The sequence below is a fragment of the Desmodus rotundus genome, chromosome 1 (genome assembly GCF_022682495.2).
Source record: "Desmodus rotundus isolate HL8 chromosome 1, HLdesRot8A.1, whole genome shotgun sequence".
Classification (NCBI taxonomy): Eukaryota; Metazoa; Chordata; class Mammalia; order Chiroptera; family Phyllostomidae; genus Desmodus; species Desmodus rotundus.
In genome coordinates, this window is record NC_071387.1 from 94898671 (window position 1) to 94917527 (window position 18857).

Below are 18857 nucleotides of genomic sequence, written 5' to 3' on the forward strand. Positions count from 1 at the left end.
TCCTCAAGACATGCAGGTGGTTATAAGCCAGGGGATGGACAGCATTGCCCAGGGACAATATGTGGAAGAAGAGCAGGAGGCCAGGGAAGACCCAGGGAGAGGAGCCTCAGAGAGGAAAGGTTCTGGGGGTCTGCCTGAGGTAAGGATAGGTAACACCTCACCTGCCTCGTGCCCACACATACTCTCTTTGGCTGCTAACTCCTCCTTGGACTGGAAGGGGCTCTGAGAATCCATCATTTCCATCCTCAAAGGCTCCTATAATTTGGGCCCAGGAGTCCATGCCCCCTCCCTAGGGCACTGCAGGGAACAAGGTGAAGGTTTGGAGGCTCAGAAAGGCCTCTGGAGCTTGGGAATTCAGATGGAGCCTGGATTTCTCCACACCTAACCTCCCCCCCCCCCCCCCCGCCCCATCCTTTTGTGCTAGGACTTAGCTCAGGTGTCACCTCCTTCAGGAAGCCTTCTGTGACTCCTGGTTAGAAGCCTCCTTCTAGCTCCTCCAGCCCCCAGTGCTTCCCTCAGTCACCGCTCTGATCACACGGAGTGTCACCCTCTGCCTGGGGGAGATGTTATAAGTCACTACTATAGTAAGAGGGAAGCTGTGCCTTCGTGCCCAGATCCAAAGGGTGGGCGTAAATTGGCACTTCTGGATGGAGCCCGTCTCTGAAGGTCTTACAGGAAGGGGAACCCCCTCCCCGCCCCACTCCCCAATCAGACAAGATGGCAGGGGTCAGGGGGGTTGGGAACAGTTTTAAGTGCTTATTTCAAAAATATAGAGAGCTGAAGGGGGTCGGAGGCGGGGAAATGGAAGTAGGAAGTTTCTAGGGGGCCCAGCTTGAACTCCTGTGCTGGCTCTGCCACTATCTTTACAAGGTGACTCTGGTTGCCCTCCTCTCCAGCGTCAGGCTCAGCTGATCGTGAAGGCTAAGGCTGCAGGTCTCGCTCCAGCCACAAGGCGGTGGCCTAGAACCGGCTGCAGAAAGAACCTTCACAAGGGGCGGGAAATCGCGACGCAAGGCTCTCCAGTGCAGACACAGGACCAGTACGACGTGGACTGTGTTTATGTAGGTAGAAAAAAATGCACAAAGCAGTGAGGGGGGGTGGGTAGGAATGCCCCATCCCGGCTGATCAGTGGTAATTACAAGGGCCTTCCTGCAGTCGGGGTTCTGTTGAGGGTAGGAATAAAGTGAAGGATTCAGGAGGAGTGCTAGTCACTCTGTGTCCCACTTTGGGGGCGTGCGGCTTTAGGATTGGCCAGGAGAACAGTAGAATAAGATTATCTTAGGGGCGGGTCTCTACAGTGGGTGGTGCTTATAGGGTGGGGTTAGGGAAAGCCCCAAGCTCAAAGAGCAAGGCTTCAGAGTCTCTAGAGCTCGGCTTTTCGGGAAGGGCGGGGTTTGGGGGACTGAGTCAGCCGAAGAGCTTGAGGAAGCAGGGCTGGCAGTAGGGCTTGCTGGCGCGCTCCTGGAAGGAGCCCTTGGTGAGCGGGCGCAGGCAGAAGGTGCAGGTGAAGTGGTCCGGGTGGAAGCGGCGGCCGAGGGCTGACACACAACGTCCGGTCACCGGGAGGCCACACGTGGCGCACAGCGAACCGCGCCGTGCGTGGAAATGGTTCTCACATAGTGGGCGGCCCTCGTGCTCGTAAAAGCTGCCTGCTGAGAAGGGCGCGAAGCATTCCTAGGGAAGGGCGGCAGTGACAGAATAGGATCAGCGGCTGAACCGCCACCAGATAACTCAATTTACGAGTCAAATAACCCCTTTCCATCCATCACCCCACCATCCCGCTGAGACTTGAAGCTTCGCCTCAAGGAACACCCAGCCCTGAATAATCACCCACCTCGGGATCCTAGTTCCCGCTCCCTCCCCACCCCGCGTTAGCCAACCCCCCCCAGGCCCCGCCTCCAGAGCGCACCCTACAGACGAAACAGTCTGGGTGCCAGAGAGCACTGAGCGCTGAGATGTAGTTATCCAGAATGGGGCCTTGGCAGCCCTGGCAGCGTGGGGCGAAGAGCTGCAGGAAGTCCCGGCGGCAGTAGGGGCGGCCCTCGCGCTCGTGAAAACCTAGGGGCGCAAACCGAGTGGGCTGAAAGAAAATGGTCCTACACAGTGTGAAAACTGTGGGGCCAGAGCGAGCAATAGGGAGAGAGGGACAAGGTCTGAGGAGAGGCGGGGGTTGGGGGGGTGGCGTCAAGCTGAAAAGGATGGGATGGGAACCTGCAGGAGGGAGGGTTTGGGGCCAGAAGAAAGCAGGAGAAAATTCATGGTCCCAAGGACTAAGGAGGTCTTAGTCAACTGAGCCAAAGGATGCGAGGTGGGATGTAAGCAGACCCACGGCTTTCAAGGTGGGAGTCAAGCTCACCCTCATCTCCAAAGGGCTCCCCGCAACTGACGCAGCAGAAATGCTCTGGGTGCCAGTGGGTGCCCAAGGCAGTAACCATCTTCTGTAGGAAATGAAAATGGACGCTCAGTGTTATCCTCCATCCCTTCTTCCCTCCCTCTCCCACCCTGAGCCTTGGTGAGTGAGTTGAATGAAGTATGAGTTGAGGCAAGGGAGACCTAAGGAGGAACTTGGGAGTCAAAGAGGGAAGGCAGAATCTGAAGGAATATGGAAGAGGCCAAGGTGCAGGGCTGCCTGGGTGGGAGGGGTGTGTGAGGGAGGTGGGGGGCGGAGGGAGGGAGGGGACTGTGAGTAGATGAAGCCTATCTCACAGGCTCCTTGGGTGAGACAGTGTAGGAATTTGTGGGCCAGGCAGGGCTCACATGTCGAATGGGTTGATTGCAGAGGCCACATCGTGGGGAGAAGCGCTCGAAGTAGCACTCAGGGCAGAAGGGGGCTCCATCCTTCTCGAAGAAGCTGCTGCCTCCCAGGGCGGTGGAACAGCCACTACAAACGAAGTGCTCAGGGTGCCAAGCACGCCCCAGCGCAGTCACCACCTTCGAGTTGGGGGTGAGGCCAGGGTTAGAGTGGCCCTTGGGCTACCATGTCCCCAGTGAGCTAAGGATTGCATGGCACTTTTTCAAGTTTCATCTCTGAGAGATGAGGATGAAGAATCTAATGTTCAAGTCACTCAGTCTTGTAAGTGATGGAGATTCAACCCAGGTCTTCCTTCCAGCACACTGCCTAGGGCCCACAATACATTTTAGGAGCCCACAAAAATGTTGTAATTTCTTTTAAATTCAGAAGAAAAAACAGCTAGAAAAAAATGATTCCATATATAATATTAATGTATTCATCTTTATATTAACACAGTCATAAAATACAATTTTAAATATTTTTTTTTAATGGAAGAAGGGACGTATGCAGGCAAAAGTGCCCAAGGCCCATGAAGGTCAATGCCACCCACTTTGCTCAGATTGGGAATTCTGGGATAGAAGCAGGGCACTTTATCAGCCAGGACAATCTACGTCAACCACTGGGCACAGTTATTGTAAATAATATCTGCTCAGTCAATAAGCCAAGAGCCAAACCAGACTCTAGTAGAGGAGAAACAGGCTTATGGTGGGTGGAGCTAACTAGGATTTTGTGAAGATCAAATGAGATAGGGGTTTGTAAAGGAGCTAGTAGCACTGTGCCTGGCACAGAGAAGGACCACAGTAAATGGTAACCGGGTTGGAATTCTCACCCTGCCACTTACTTGCTGTGTGACTCAGAGCTTCAGTTTCCTCATTCATAAAATATGAATAACAATAATACCCACTTTCCAGAGTTACTTATTAAAAGGGAACAGCACAAAGGCTGGCTCTCAGTGAAGATCATTAGTACATGGGTCTCTATCACCCTCTCCACAGAGCTCCACTTACTTGCCCAGCAATAGGTTTATTGCAGGAGCCACAGAGGCCCTTGGCCTGGGTGGGAATGCCACGGCGGCTGAGGTCGGACTGCAGCAGCCCCAGCATGGTGTCTAAGCTGCCCTTGCTGGTCGGCCCTGGTGGGGGTGGGGAGCCCTCATTCACAGAGCTTGGCACTGGTGGCTGGGTTGGCCCAGAAGCTGGAAGCTACAACAGGGAGGACACGAGTTGAGTCAGCAACAGCAGCACATGTGGAAAGGTCTAAAATGGGTTAGGGAGCCACAAAACCACAGTGGCCCACCCCCCTGCCTGACTCACATGGTTCTGGACTCGGAAGTCAGAGAGTGAGGCCATCAGCCTATCCAGCTCCAGGGTGGCCGAGGTGGCCGAAGGTTTTGAGAGAACAGGGGATGGGCTGGGAGGGCTGTGAAGAAAACAACTTGTGTCAGCTCAGAGCCTCCCAGAATAACGATCCCTCCAGTAATTCAAGCATCCAAGACCGATCACCACTCTTCTTGCCCTGCCAACTGTGCCAAACTCACAGGCTGGGCCTTTTCTTGTCCTCACATTGGTCTTCCTTCTGCTCCCCTGCAGTATCCTTGCTAGATGGGAACTGAGACATTATTTCATCTGCAGAGAGGAGAGAAGGGCTCTGGATGTAGGGCCATGCTCTAACCACCCTCCCACTTAAGGCTTTGTGTCCTTTTAGCTGCTACTCTGAGAAATCCATACCCCTTAATCTCTGCTCTTCCCAGCCCTGCCCCCATCCCATCAAGACCTATCTCAGTAACCTTGGTACCTGTGATGTTGAACTGAGTAGCATTAAGTTCCTGCAGCAACCGGTCTAGCTCACAGAGCCCTGTGCCCAAGACACCGCTGGAAGAGGAGAATGGAGGAGCCACAGGGGCCACAGGCTTTGGAGACTGAGGCTTGCATACCGTACTGGGAAACAAGGTGGGAGCTTGGGTTCAGGGTGGGGAATCCAAGTCTCCTCACCTTGAGTCTCATTTGGCTTTCCCATTCCCTGGTTCACAGGCCCCTTACCTGTACAGATGGTCCTTGTCTCCAGAGGCTCCTAAAGACTCCCCAGACCCTATCTACAAAGAGACAGACACATGTGTCGGATGACAGGCCTGTACTTTGTCTCATTCAGGCCTAGAGTCCTCTAGCCTTGGCCAAACTGGCCCTAGTGGTTGCCCCAGTCCACAGCATTTGCTCTCACCTGTGGGTGGTGGCCATAGGGCTGGGAAGATGTGAGGGGCTCTGGGGGTCGCTCTTTGGGAGCGCCTGACCTTGGCATGTGTGAGGTGGTGGTCTCCAGGTCAGAGAGCAGGGCATCTGCAGGAAGAGGCCATCAGGGTGAGAGGTTGAGAGGTCAAGGTTAGGGCACAGACAGGGCCTTAAGATACGACAGGATAAGGGTTCCAGGTGGGCAGTATTTGAGGACAAAAGCCAATAAATATTAAGAGTAGAGGTCAATAATCAGAAGGAAACACAAGGCCAGACCCAGGTGGAGAAGTGGAAAGGCAGCAAGGAATATTTATGTCCAGAACATCCCAAACTCTCATCCTGGGAGTCATACACAAATCCAGCAGCCTGATTTTTTTTTTTTTTTTTTAATTCTCAAAACCTTCCCTAATGCAGTCAAAATTGGCTCTTTACTGGAGCCAAATTTGGCTCCACCCCAAATTGCTCAATTGGCTACATGCCTGGCACCCAGCTTTCTGATTGGATGCTTTTTTGCCACGCCCAATTCTTCCCCGGACCTAAACAGGCCCACTCTGCTCTGGCCCACCTCCAGGACTGGGCCCCACCTTATGCACCTCATTGGTGAGTCTGCAGGGACCTGCTTTCTGATTGGCTTATTCTCCCCATACCAGAGCTCGTAACCCCTACTGAGCAGCACCCCCTATTGCAAGGTGCTGGAACCCCTTATGTCTCACAGTTGGAAAGCACTGCCTTCTAGCCCCAGTTCCAACAGACAGGGAGTACAAAATGCCTCCCTCCCACTGGGACACCACTACCCGCTGCCCCCATCGCCTTTCCCTTCCAGAACCCAGAAGTTCCTGCCCCTTTACTCTTCATCTCTGAGTACTGTGGTGGAACCCTTAACCTCTCCTTGGCATCTACCTGACCCCTACCAAACTTAGGAACCTTTAACTCTTTCCTTTTCAAAACCCTGGGGCGGGCCCCTTTCTTTTCCAGAACTTAATGTCATAGCTTCCCTTCCTGTCTACTTTCCCAGTCCCGGACCCAAGACCCCTTTGACCGCTCCCATCCTAGAGCCCCTGAGCCCAGGCGCCCACAGGCGGGCACTGCATCTCCCTGCCCATTCGTCTGCAGTAGAGCGAGGAAAGGAGGGAGGGAGCGGCCGGCCCGGGAAAGGCAGGAAGGGAGAGGCAGGAAGGGGGACGTGGAGTCGGAAAGAAGGCGCGGGCAGAGACCAGAAGCGAGAAGACAGGAGGCAGGATGAGGAGATGTGGGGGAGTGCCAGGGGGCTCCAGGATGGGGAAGCGGTCCAGGGGATGGTGAAGGGCTGCGTCCAAGGGGACTCGGGCCCCACTCACCCAGATCCTCCATGGTGGGGCGCAGGCAGACCACGCTGGGTTTGCTGGGCGGGGGCCGTGTCCGGTGGGGGTGGAGGGCGGTGGGGGTGGGGGAGGACGTCCGGGAGCTCAAGGCCCAGCCGTGACCATGTAAGGAAGCCGGGATCCGTTGGGATGGGGCTAGAGGGAAAGGTGGGGGGTGGGGAGTGGGGGGCAATGGACGGGAGAATCTTGGGTGGGGGCGTGTAATAGGGGAGGGAGGGCTGCCGTCCACGCAGGCCCAGCCCCCTGCTTGTAGGGAGCTGCCACACCCCAGCCTTGGCCTCAGCTGCAGGGAGCCCCAGGCGGCCACAGCCAGAGTCAGAGAAGTGGCTCTTCCAGACCTTGCCCGGCATCTTCCGCCCAGTCAGACTCTGAGACACAGACTGAGGCCCGCAAGCAGACACCTCCCAAAAGTTAGCATCCTGAGTCTCAGACAGAGCCCTTCTTCCACCCAGGCCTTTCTTGTGAGACTTGATCCAGACCCAATTTTGGGGTTGGGGGCAGAAATGATGTTCTAAGCATCAGTCAGATCCCAGGTTCAGAGACCTTCCCTTAGAGACACTGACAAACAATGACATAAACAGAGCTCCCAAAAGGCAAAATACTAAACACAAATCTCTCAGAGACAGAGAGACACAATGAACCCCTCTGCGGACTCTAGAGCAGGACCTTTTCTCCAAGACTCGAAAACAGACACGCAGACACAGTTTAACTGAAACCCAGGCACAAGCCTCATGCAGACTCAGAAAACACTCCCAGGCAGCCAGACCCCACCCAGCCAGCCTTCAAGGCAAAGACCTTCCCTAACAGTGAGGTGACCCAGGCCTGGTCCAAAAGAGCTCCTTCCCAAGATACTGCTGAACAGAGAGAAGAAAGACACAGACTTCAGTGACACAAAGGAACAAGCAGCCTTCCTTGGACTGAGACCCTGAGAAATCAAGACATTCTATCAATGGGCACACACACAGCAGTGCAGCAGCCATGGGACCGCAGCCTCAACCCAGACCTGAGTTCAGACGTGCATGCCTCAGCCTTAAAAATTTAGCTGGCCGCACCCTGGCCGGGCGGCTCAGTGGGAGTGTCTTCCCGAACACCAAAAGGTCGTGAGTTCAATTCAATCCCTGGTCAGGATGTGTACAGGAGGCAACTGACGGGTGTTTCTGTCTCTCTCTCTCTCTCAAATCAATAAAATATCTCCAGGTGAGGATGAAAAACAATTAGCTGGCCACACGAGCTGATGTGCCACCACCATGCCACTAAAGAATGGGTTTACTCTTATTGCATTTACAAGCTACAGTGGCACCTCAGTACTTGTGGTTAATTTGTCTGGAACTTGTGACCAGTGCTGAAACTGACGAGTACCGAACACAGAACACGAGTGACGAAGCATTTCCTCTTGTGGGGCAGCGTCGTGGACTCATACAAGCTCTTGAAAGTGCAACGAATTCTGAGCAGGCACTGAGTGCTGAAACATTTTTTTCTCTCACAACGCAACAAGTACAGGGTTTGAGTTCTGAAGCCAACGAGCACCGAGGTATGACTGCATTCATCTGCTGCTGCAACTGCACCGCAAAGCGCCATTGTAAACCGTTTCCACCAAGTGGTGTTTTCGTTGGGTGAGGAATTTAATTTCACATGGGCTTTGATTTATATGTGTAATTTTTAACTAAACTGTAACCTTTCTTACGGCACTATCTCTTTGGATGTGGAATTGAGGTATACAGTGTTCTGTTGTAAATGGAGCAAATGCTTAAAACAAGGCTAACTAGTGTAGAATAGGGTACAGTCCTTGTTTTAAGACTATTATTCAGAAAAAATATAATAAGAACCATAGTGCCATAGATGGCTCTCAATTGTGTAGTTATATTTGCTAATACTATCTCTTGTAATACAGCCCTGATTTTGAGCTGAGATCCATATAAGAACTAATCTTAATTCTGTATTTTTCTGGTAAGGCAGTAGGCCACATTAATTGAACTGAAGGCTGGGTGGTGGGCAACAGCAGTAAGTCAGAACCTGTGGGCTTTTTAGACTTTATTTATTTTTAGAGTGAGGGGGAGGGAGAAAGTGAGGGAGAGAAACATTGATCTGTTACCTGTTGTCCACCCCCCGACTGAGCACCGAACCTGCAACCCAGGCAAGTGCCCTGACCCGAAATTGAACCCTTGACTTTTTAGCTTGTGGGGCAACGCCCAACCATGCCACTGATCAGGGCCAACCTGGGGGGCTTTTTAAAAACATAGATGGCCTTGGCACCCTCCCTTCAGTCCAAATCAATCAGAAAGAGCTCAGGCACCAATATTTTAAAATATCCTTTAAAAAGCTGTCTGGGTGGTTCTAACACACAGCCTGATAAAGGGAGACCTGGACAAATTCTCACAGAGGCACAGAGACAGCAGTGTCAGCCTTAGCTCCCCAGAGGCCAGCTAGCAGGCTCAGTCCAGGCATTCTCCTCAAAGTTAGGCTGCCACCTGAGTGGTCAGCGACCTGGGAGCTGGGTGTGGAGACACTGCCTTGGAGACCAAAGCAACATGAGCTCTTCCCTTACCTCAGTGCCAGCCCAGGGCTTTGGCTCTCTGGGCATGACCAAGACAGGGCTTCAGAGACTCCAGGAACATGGTAGGTTTTCCTTCAGTCAAACAGCAGGAGGGCACTTGGACCCAGAGATTGAAGACCCAAGATGGGTGATGGACACTCAGAAAACAGTAAGGCCAAGTCCTTGGCAGACACTGCCAAGCAGAGAAATTCCCTCAGCACTGCCCTCTCAGCCCTGACCGAGGTCTGTGTCCAGCTGAGTGGCTGTCTGAGCAACGAAGACACGGGCAGGAAGCAGGCTTCCCTAGGAGCCAAAAACTACATCCTAGGGAGAAGCCTGGGAACTCTCTTTTATTCCAGGGCTGCATTTTACTTACTAAACTCCTACCTGCCAAGGGTGGCCTGTGTTGAGATACAGAGACCTGGACAAGGCCCTATTTTATGGGTGAAGAGATGCCCACGGAAAAGCAAGCAGAGACACCACACAATAGGGGTAGCCAACTCCAAAGTTTTAATCCCAATTCCAGAAGGCTGGGCGAAGCCAGGGGCTTGGGGCCCTTGGCTCTTCTCCACGTCATGGGTCCCATGCCTGGACCTTGGCCTTGGCTTTTCACTCCTGAGTCTTGAGCCCATCATCTTGGGGTCTAGTTCCAACCTTTCATCAGTCCTCAGTGGTGACTTCTGTTTAGCCTCCTCCCTGTGCCACTCTGAGGGAGGCTGCCTTTATAACCAATAACTCTTGGGTCCCCTCCAAAGGGATATCAACAGTCTAGGCTGGGACCCTTGCTCCCCACTTCAACTCCCATCACCACAGCCAGTAAAGCCTCAGTCAGGGGACCTGCTTCCTCACCTGCTGCCTCCACAAGCCCCACTAAGGCCAGGGCCCGCTTCCGAGGGCACTGCCCTGGCCTCAGTGTCCAGCGGGCACAGTGGACAGCCAGCCGGGGTCGGCCCAGGCGGAATACCTCACCCACTGACTCTGGGCCACCTTGGGGTCCCAGGTGGATACGTCCCACAGCCTCTTCCAGCTCCTCCTCCAGCCCAGGTAGCAGGAAACGGCCAGCAGCCTCCAATGCCTCCTCAGCCTCTGAGCCCAGTAGGGGCTGGCCTGGCAGGGGAATGGGCTGCAAGGCTGCTCCACAGCCCCGGCAGCCATGTAAGTGATGCAGAATAGGCCAGGCTGCACTGGGTGACAAGCCTCGAAGAGGCACTAGGTCCATCTGGGCTTCGGCAAAGCTGCCAGCTAGCAGGGCCCGGAAGAAAGGGGAGGCAGTAGATGAGGCAGCCCGCTGGGCAGGGAGCCGTAGGCCTGAGTCCAGCAGGAAGTGGAGATCAGGGGCTGGGATGGGGGCTGGGCCCAGCAGAGGTTCATAGAGGCAAGGGGAGGGCGGGTCTAGGTCTAAGGGGATTGCAGGTGGGAGGGCTGGGTTCACAGTGGGAGACATCAGGCTTTGGAGGCAGGAAAGGGAGTCTGCAGCAAAGAAGAGGAAGAGTGGGTGTGGAGCTGGCCGAGTTAGTGCCGAGAGGAGGAGACGAAGGCCGCCCTGGTCCAGAAGTAGCCGGCGCCACAGAGAGGGCTTCCTTTGAGGAGAAAGAGAATCCTTCAGAAGGTAGAAAAGGGGGGGCCCAGGGAATAGCAACCTTGCTCCCCTGACCCCTCCAAGGTACCCACATCCCCCTCACCGACAGATGAAGGGCAGGGTCAGTGCACAGGCCACACGGTCCTCAGGACTCCCAGAGAGCAGTAGGTGAGTGAGGGCACCCACTCCAAAGGGCGACTCGGCCTGCACGGTCAGGTTCTGCAGCAGCATCTCACCTGCAGGGATGGGCAGAGTGGGTCAGGTTGGGAGCTGGTGTCCAAGATTGGGGTGGGATGGACAAGGCAGGCCTCTAGGCCCCTGAAAAGAAGATGGGTAAAACCTCAGGGCAAGAAATAAGGGCACAGGAAAGGTGGATACAGCCTCTGGAGAGACGGGGTCCAGCGCTAGGAATTGGAAGTCAAGGGGAGGAACAGGAAGTGGGATGGTCAGGGAGTAAGTCAGGGCCCTCAAGTACTGAAACAGTACACAGGAGAGGGCAGTCCCTGGTAGTGCTGGAAATGGTGGTGGGACCTGGAAGGACATGGGGTCTAAGCTTGGGTTCACAAGTCGGTGACAATGCAGAACCAAGTGTAGACTGGGGAAGGAAATGCCGACGGGCACCATTCTAAGTTGCTGGGTCCAAGCTTGGTTTGGGGGTGTCTGGGCCCCAAGGCTTGGGCAAAGTATGGAGCAGAGCTTTGTAGGCAGAGACAAATGCCTACATGGAGCATAATGGAGCAGAATGGAGCCTTCCCTTCCTCATTCCTGGTGGCTAGGGTTGTTTGGACTGAGATGGCAGTGAGAGAGGGAGGAGTAGAAAGGCAAGGTTCTGAGTTCATTGAAGGCGAAAGTGGAAGATAAGGCAGAGAGGTGCAGGGACACACACCCAGCTCCCGGTGCTGACTGCGCAGGGTGAGAGGCCGGGAACGCAGTGTGGGCCAGTCCTCTGGGGCCACACCAAGCACCAGCCAGGCACGCAGCAGCGCAGCTCCATAGCTGCGCACAAAGGCCTCGAGGCAGGCAGGGTTGCAGGTGAGGCGCGCCAGGATGCGCAGTGCACGCGGGCTCGGTGGGCCTGGCGCACCCGTCACATATGCCAGTAGACCGCAGAGAGCCGGGCCTGTCACCAGCGCTCCACTTGGGTCTGGAGCCTGGGAGAAGCGTGAAAGCAGCAGCAGTGCTGGTCCCTCACGGCCCCAAGGTTCCTCAGCAGCGGCAGGACTGCGCCCTGGCGTGCACAGTGTGTGAGGCGTCCGCACGAAGGCTGAGCCCTGGGCAGGGCTGCCTGGCTCGGCTGGCTCAGGTGGTGCAGGCAGTGGACAGCGTTCCGGAGACCAGTCTGGAGAGATGTCTCCGGGGCCGGCAGCGTAGCCCTCAGATATCAGCCACGACCTGAAGAGGGGAGAAAAAGGAGGCTGAACTGAGAGCCAAGGCAAGGGAGGAGGGCCAAAAGAAGGTGACAGAAGCCTGGGAGAGGAGGAGAAGTGGCCAGAGGGGTCGAAAGGGGAGAAAGAGAGGAGGGGAGAAAACCCCAAGTCATTTAGCAACAACTGATGCTGGTTATGTGCCAAACTCCATTTTAGGTGATGGGGAGTAGCAATAAACAAAACTTCCTGTCTTCTTAGAGTTTATATTCTGGTAAGTAGAAACAAACAACAAAATAAACACAGAAACCATAAGGTATGTTAGTGTGGAGTTAGTGAAGGGGTACATATGGAGAAAATGAGAAGAAATAGAAAAAAGCAGGAAGAGGGAAAAGCTGACATTTAAAAACAGTAGTGATGGTACCCTCACTGAGAAGATAAGATCTAGTCAAGGCACATGGGAGGAAGAGTGCTCTAGGCAGAGGGAACAGCAACCAAAGAGGCCTTGAGGTGGTACTTACCTGTCATGTTAAAAACCTAGCGAGGAGGCCATTGTGCAAGAGTGTAGTGGGCACCAGGGAGAACAGTAGGAGATAAAGTCAGAGGGTTCACAAGACGGCTGACATTTACTGAGCAGTGTTTGGTGCCAGGTATGGTGCAAAGTTCCCTCATTTAATCTTTATAAGAACTCTATAGGGTAGGTATGTATTATTGACCTCAATTTTACATACAAGGAATTGGAGGCTCAGAGAAGTTAACTTTCCCATGATAACTCAGCTTTTAAGTGGTGGTACCAAAATTAGAACTTTGACTCCAGAGTATACTATTACAACCAGTGCATATACTACCTTCCAGTGCACCTGTCTGGACCCCAAAGTTCAGAGATGCTGGGGTGGTGCCAAGGTCAAAGGTGGACCCAGGGGAGAGAAGGTATGTTTAATGGGGACTGGAAAGTGGTCACATCGGGGGAAAACAAGGAATCAGGAGGCAGAGTCAATGAAAGTCTTACTGAGACAGAATGGGGGTAAGGGTAGTGAAGAGAGCAGACACAGACCCCCATCCCAAAGCTCAGGTGGGGACTCACCTGAGGCTTCGGAAGCTTCCAGCCTCTACCCGCTCAGGGGTCTGCTCCTCAGGAAAGTCCCAGGAAGCAGCTTCTCTTCCCTCTTCTTCCTCATCACCAGCCTCACCACACAGCTGCCCAGCCAAGAGAGGTACAAGTCCCAGAGCCTGTAGCCGGCTCAGGGCCCCTGTATCATAGAGGAAGCCCACAAGGGCAGCCACAACACGAGGGTGCCAGGCACTGGCACGAGGATCCCGCAACAGGCCCATCAGCAACTCCAAACCACCAGCATCCCGCAGCCGGGCCCGGTTGATGGCCTCCCGGCAAAGTAGGCACACAGCCCGCACCAGGGGCTGCTGGGAGGCTGGACAAGCCCCACTGGCTCCCCGGCGCCGCTGGAGCTCACCCAGTAGCACCTCCACACCACCAGCATTGCCTAGTGCAGGCCGTACCAGGCCCTGGGCACACAGATTGGCAAGAGTCAGGATAGCTGCCTCACGTACCACTCTTTTGGGGTGGGAGGCCAGGGTGACCAGTGGGCCTAGCCCCCCACCCAGACTTAGTTGCTCAGCACAGGCCCTGGAGCAGCCTCGACTCAGCTCCAGAAGGGCACGGACCAGGGCCAAGGTCAGTGCAGGGTCTGGGGCAGTGGCCAGAAGCTCAGCCAGTGGGCGCACTGCTCCCTGCTGTGCCAGGGCCAGGCGGTGTTGGGGTGAGTCCGCCAGGTTGCGGAGGGCACGGACCACACTCTGCAGGCACTGTGAGTCCTGGCAGGCCGTCAGACTCTCAACGAGTAGGGGAACAGCACCTGGAGAGGGAAGGTATGGACACAGAATGAGCAGACACCCAAGCCCCTCTCCCACCCCAAGCCCTAGCCTGCTCTATCATCATAGCCTTCTCACCAGCAGAATGGATGTCCCCACAGCTTTCAGGTTCCATGGCTAAGTTGCCCAGAGCACGGGCTGTTCGGTTCTGGATGCTGTCTGTCTTCACACACTGAAGAATAGTCACTGCAAAAGAGTTGGGCCTCTTAAGGGTTATACCCATTCTTGTCTCTCTCATTAATCACCTCAAGAATGTGGCCTGAGAGGGTCAGGAAAGTCCTCCAGAAGAAACTAATACTTATTGGGTCTGGAAGGTTAAATAGGTAGGTATTTACTAGAAGGATGATGGATGGGGCTGTTACAGGGCATTTCTGGTTTGGACACAGCCTTTGCAAAGGTCCAGAGGTGAGACCATTCAGTGTCTGCTATGACCTCATGAAGAGCCTCGCATGCCAGGCCAAGGAATCAGGGCTTGAATGTGAGGCACTGAGAGGGAGCCACATGGGTCTTTAAGGAGTGATGTGATGGAATCTGGCAACCAGGGGGTAGAATGGATTTTAGGGGAAAAGAATAAGGCAGGGGAAGCACCAAGAAGCTTGTTGCAATAGTCCAGGTGAGAAAGGAGAGTGGCTTGAACCAAGTCAGCTACCAGCACAGCCCAGAACATGGACACCGGTCTCTGGGCACATGATGGAAGAGGGATAGAAATGGGTGGAATCAGGAGATATTTAAAAGGCAGAACAGTGACTGAATGACTAATAAAAACTTTAATTTATTGAGGACTAATTAATGTGCCAGGCCTGTTGTCAAACATATTTTGGTCCGGATGAATTTTATGCAAATTTAAAGTATCCTGATGTTTCATTTTATGCACAAATTTTAAGATTTTATCAAAACTGGCATAATTTCATACAGGCTTAAACTGCATAAACTGTGTTTACAACGTTGCTACTAGGAGGCGCCAACTTAGCTGGGAAACAGAAAGCTTGCTGTCTTTTGTTAGGTTTTGCTCTTAACTATCCTAGTTCTTAGTAACTTCAAGTACCCAGTTTATGCATAGAATACTTGCGTTCTATATCTGTATTTCATTTTCCCTCAACTTCAGTATTGCGTAGTTATTATTATCCCATTCTACGTAGGATCAGAGGGGTCTAGCTGACTGCAGTCACTACATCTTCTAAGCTCTAGCTCATCAAATGACAGCCCTGCATAGGGCTGTCAATTTAGGAGCCATTGTCTGCTATGAACCTCATAAATGGAGACTCAAAATCATCTAAAAGTCACCAAATAACCCCTTTGGCCTTGCCAGCCCAGAGGCGAGGAAGGCGCCCGACAACCAATACCCAGGTAATGGCTGTAATTATTGATCTGGGGGGGCTCGACTATAAACAGAGCTGTAACATAACGAGGCTTGAAAGATTAAGAGGTGTGTGCGCCACGCTGTCATCAAACACGTTCTTCCAGGATACAACACAAAGAACTCCAGACAGCCCAGACAGCCCAGACAACGAGTGGGCGTGTGTGGAATCCTTCTAGGAAATGAGGGCGGAGCACTTACCCAAAGGGAGAATGCCACCGAGTCTGCGCACTTCAGTCCGGCACGCCCCTTCTGTACAGCAGTTGGCCAGAATGCTGAGCGCCAAGTCCAGGGTCTTGCGCAGGCGCGCAGACAGCGAGGGCGTCGATGAGGACGCAACGGAGGGGGCGGGGCCACCAGAAGCCTCAGACTCCACCGACGAAGGGGCGGAGCCGGAGCCAGTCTGGGATGGGGCGGGACCCACAGCGGACGCTTGCCGTAGCAGCGCGAGAAGAGGGCGGAGCCCGCCGCGTGCCCGGAAGCGCTCGATTCCCCCAGCTGCCTTGACGTAGCGCGTGCGAAGGGCTAAGAGCGCACGGCCTAAGGGTGTCTCGTTGGTAGCTGTGTCCTTTAGCCCACCTAGACCCTCCCCGGCCGCCGCTGTGAGCTGCGAGAGGCAGAATGAGAGCGAGTCCGCAGGGGTTGGTTTCGCAGCCGCCATCTTGGCTCAGGCCTAAGGCTCCGCCCCCCTTCCACCGCTGATCCGAGGCAGCGGAACTGGAAGAGAGGGACGTAGCCAGGAACCTCCTCTCTGACGCTTTCTAAATAGCGCCACAGCAGTATTAAGCAAGTCGGAAGTTGTAGTTCGAGATCCCGGTACTGACTCTTGCACAGTCGCAGAAAACACTTCAAGGGTAGTAATTTATCTAGTCGTTGCGCGAGCACTGGAGGTGCGTGCCGTGCATGCTGGGATTTGTAGTCCACGCAAAGCTTAACACACCTAGTTTAGGAAGGGTGGGAAACCCTGTCCCAGGGGTCCAGGAGTGGGCTGGTGGGGGCTTGGAGATCCTAGACTTGCGGCCATGGAGTCTCAGTATCGTGCGGCACCAGGTGATGTTGCTATTCCGCCGCCAGGTTATCCTCGGCAGCTACGCCTTTTCCTTCATGCACGTTTCGCCACCCCCAGCAAAGAGGAAGCCGAAGTCCGCGCTAAGGTATTAAGAATCTCGAGCTAGGCTGAACTTGTCAAATTCCTTGACAGCAGCCGCAGACGGGGAGCTCTTGGACGATCAGGTGAATGAGAGGGTTGAACCTACCGAAACCATTCGCTGCCAAGAGAGGCACGGGCTAGTGGATGTTTCCATTTCCTTCCTCATTTGGCTCTGGATCTGTGGAGGAAGAAGCCCCTGCCAGGACCAACTGTCCTGCAACCTCCAAAGCCTTTGAATGCCAGGAGTGTGTTCTGACCGCAGCCTACCTCCCTTACCTCATTCACCAAAGCAGCTACGAGGGTGACAAGCCCTATTGCTGTCTGGACTGTGGCAAGAGCTTCCGACTTGGCTTCAGATCTGATTAACCCCTGAGTGTGGCTGTTGCTTCAGCCTCAAATCCAACCTCATCCAACACTGTCGCTCCCACTCAGGCCTCCGATCCCACAAGTACCCAGAGTTCCAGGAGGTTTGGGGCCCCCTCTAGGACCTGGTTAAACACCAATGGATGCACACGGATGGAAGCCCTTCGCCTGTGTAGAGTGGGGTAAGACTTTCAGCGTTAGCCCCATCCTGAGAAACTTCCTGGTGCGATGACAGGCAGCTTTGGGTGCAGTTCTTATCTGATCAAGCACCAGCGTTCACACTGTGAGTGTGGTGAGAACTTCAGCAAACGCTGACTGCTTATGGCACCAGTGCACCTACAATAGAGAACGGCCTTTCAAGCGTCTTCAGTGTGGCTGTGGCTTTACTGAGCACACCCAGTGTGCTGAGCACAATGGCACGCACTTGGGTGAACAACCCTATTCCTTTCCAGGGTGTGGCAAAACCTGCTACAGGTCCAAGCTCCTTAAACACCAAAGCTCACACACAGGCAGGGTGAGAAACCTATAAGTGTCCCAATTACAGCAAGTAGTTTGTAGACAGTTCAAATCTGCTGTAGCACCAATACACTTCACATGGATCAGAAGCCTTACACTAGCAGTGAATGTGGTGACAGTGTCAGCCAGAACTCCCACCTGCTCTTCCACCAGACGGCCCACAGCAGCTAGAACTCCTATGTCTGCCTTCTGTGTGGCAAGGCCATTGCCAGCAGATCCACCTGGGCTAGCACCAACGGGTACAGCATGGTAGCAGCCCCTGCCAATGTATCTTGGCTTCAGTTTCAGCCCAAACTTTAGCTCTGACTTCAGTCCAGTCCTCAAGGAGACTGAGGTGACCAGCAACTCTACACAAACCTCCTTTCTACTCCAGTAGGACTGTTGATTCATGGGCTGAATCAGGGAACCCCCAGCTGGAGGAATCAGAACAGCAGAGCTATGATCACTGCCTTCAAAGAACCTTCCCAGAAAAGAGGGGCTTAGGCCTGTTCTGTGAGGCCCCAGAGACAGAACATCAGCTAGAGGGAGAGTGTGTGGATGGCAGGAGCTGTACAGCACTGGCCCAGCTGCTTCCAGATGTAGAATGCCTTTGGCAGCTGCTGACCAGATCCTTTCACAGGCCTAGGGAATGATGGAGCTAATCACAGCAAGAGAGAAACAACTACCTCATCCCAGAGGAATGGGGCCAGAGGCCAGGCATGTTGTGTGAGGAATGCAGTGGGAAAGGGGTGGTGTGAGTCCTATTCTCCAGATGGTACCATACAGAAGGCTGTGTTCTTGCAGAAGGACCTGAGAATTTGAACTTGGGACCTTTATCTGAGTTCTGGGGTGTATGACCCCTTTGAGTGTCTTTACAGGGTAAAGCTAGGGCTGGAAGGGGCCTAGGGCCAAAGCAAAGGACCAGGCGTCCTATCTACTGAGTTGAGGGGATGCTTTGTGGCATTTCTAGGCAGGGTCAGAAGGCCCAAGGATTGTCATATGCCCCTTTCCCTTCTTTAATTCCTTTCCTCCCAGGTTCCCCAGAATCTTTCTCTGTTCCCTTAATAGAGGAAACCATGGTGAAGATTCACTTGTGCCCAGACATTGGGGACTGAACATGGCCCTTTCACCTAGGCAATGGGAAGGGCTGCCCAAACAGGCATTTCTATTGGTAAAAATTAGAGTATATGGGAACCAGATGGAGGTCCTCCCAAAGCACTTCATAATCTCTGCTCAGAGCAGAGTCCACACTGTGAGACTTTTCTTTTCATAGCTGCCTGCATACCTGGGAGAATACAGACTGAAGCCTTTTTGAGGTTGAGTGAGGCCAAATGCCCACCCCCATGGGACTTTCCATTATTAGCCCCATGCATCTGGTGCCCTGTCCCCAGATTTTGCCGCCTTTTGTCAGACTTGCTGTGTCTAGAACTGTATCCACAGAGAATAGAGGCTGAAGGGAATGTGAAGTAACCCTTCTCTCAGCTTCTAGCACGGAACGTCCAGGCTTGTCTCTTCCTAGCTGTGTGACCTTGGACAGGTCTGCCTCTTCTGAGCTTTAGTTTCTTCATCTGTAAAACAGGGGTGATGATGGCTACCTCACAAAGTTGTGGTGAGGATTCCATGGAATCACCTACCTGAAACACTGGGTCAATGGAGTGACTCTTAACGTCAGTTCACCTTTCTTCTCCTCCAAGCCTAGAGCCCTTTCACTGGTGTCAGTCAACAAGCATCCTGCCAGCTCACATGCTAGCT

General features: G+C 53.7%; 2 protein-coding genes across 3 annotated transcripts; both read right to left on the reverse strand.

The window, feature by feature from the left end:
- Positions 1-1389: 1389 nt before the first annotated feature.
- Positions 1390-6488, reverse strand: TGFB1I1 (transforming growth factor beta 1 induced transcript 1). Its single transcript, XM_024560554.4, has 11 exons — positions 6354-6488; positions 5009-5124; positions 4831-4883; positions 4586-4728; positions 4329-4416; positions 4105-4210; positions 3799-3993; positions 2758-2931; positions 2357-2438; positions 1910-2058; positions 1390-1674 (listed from the first exon to the last, which is right to left on the reverse strand). The coding sequence occupies exons 1-11, from the start codon at positions 6364-6366 to the stop codon at positions 1408-1410; spliced, it is 1386 nt and encodes a 461-aa protein (XP_024416322.1). The 5' UTR covers positions 6367-6488; the 3' UTR covers positions 1390-1407.
- Positions 6489-9403: 2915 nt separating this feature from the next.
- ARMC5 (armadillo repeat containing 5) lies at positions 9404-16944 on the reverse strand. Of its 2 annotated transcripts, XM_045195469.3 has the most exons (7): positions 15299-16943; positions 13819-13926; positions 13420-13724; positions 12938-13050; positions 11376-11881; positions 10593-10725; positions 9404-10490 (listed from the first exon to the last, which is right to left on the reverse strand). In XM_045195469.3, exons 1-7 carry the CDS (start codon positions 15756-15758, stop codon positions 9671-9673), a joined length of 2445 nt encoding a protein of 814 aa, XP_045051404.2. In that variant the 5' UTR covers positions 15759-16943; the 3' UTR covers positions 9404-9670. The 2 variants fall into 2 exon arrangements, with proteins under 2 accessions (XP_045051404.2, XP_024416321.2); XM_024560553.3 differs by having other exon boundaries at positions 12938-13724; positions 15299-16944.
- Between the last annotated feature and the right edge of the window lie 1913 nt (positions 16945-18857).

Coding starts and splice junctions, on each gene's coding strand:
- ARMC5 (XM_024560553.3), bottom strand. CDS start 15,758: ATGGCGGCTGCGAAACCAACCCCTGCGGACTCGCTCTCATTCTGCCTC. Junction 13,725..13,818: donor TGGGGACATCCATTCTGCTG/GTGAGAAGGCTA, acceptor TTCCCTCTCCAG/GTGCTGTTCCCCTACTCGTT. Junction 10,491..10,592: donor ACCCTGCCCTTCATCTGTCG/GTGAGGGGGATG, acceptor TTCTCCTCAAAG/GAAGCCCTCTCTGTGGCGCC.
- TGFB1I1 (XM_024560554.4), bottom strand. Junction 4,211..4,328: donor GACAAGAAAAGGCCCAGCCT/GTGAGTTTGGCA, acceptor TTTTCTTCACAG/CCCTCCCAGCCCATCCCCTG. Junction 2,439..2,757: donor GCAATCAACCCATTCGACAT/GTGAGCCCTGCC, acceptor CATTTCCTACAG/AAGATGGTTACTGCCTTGGG.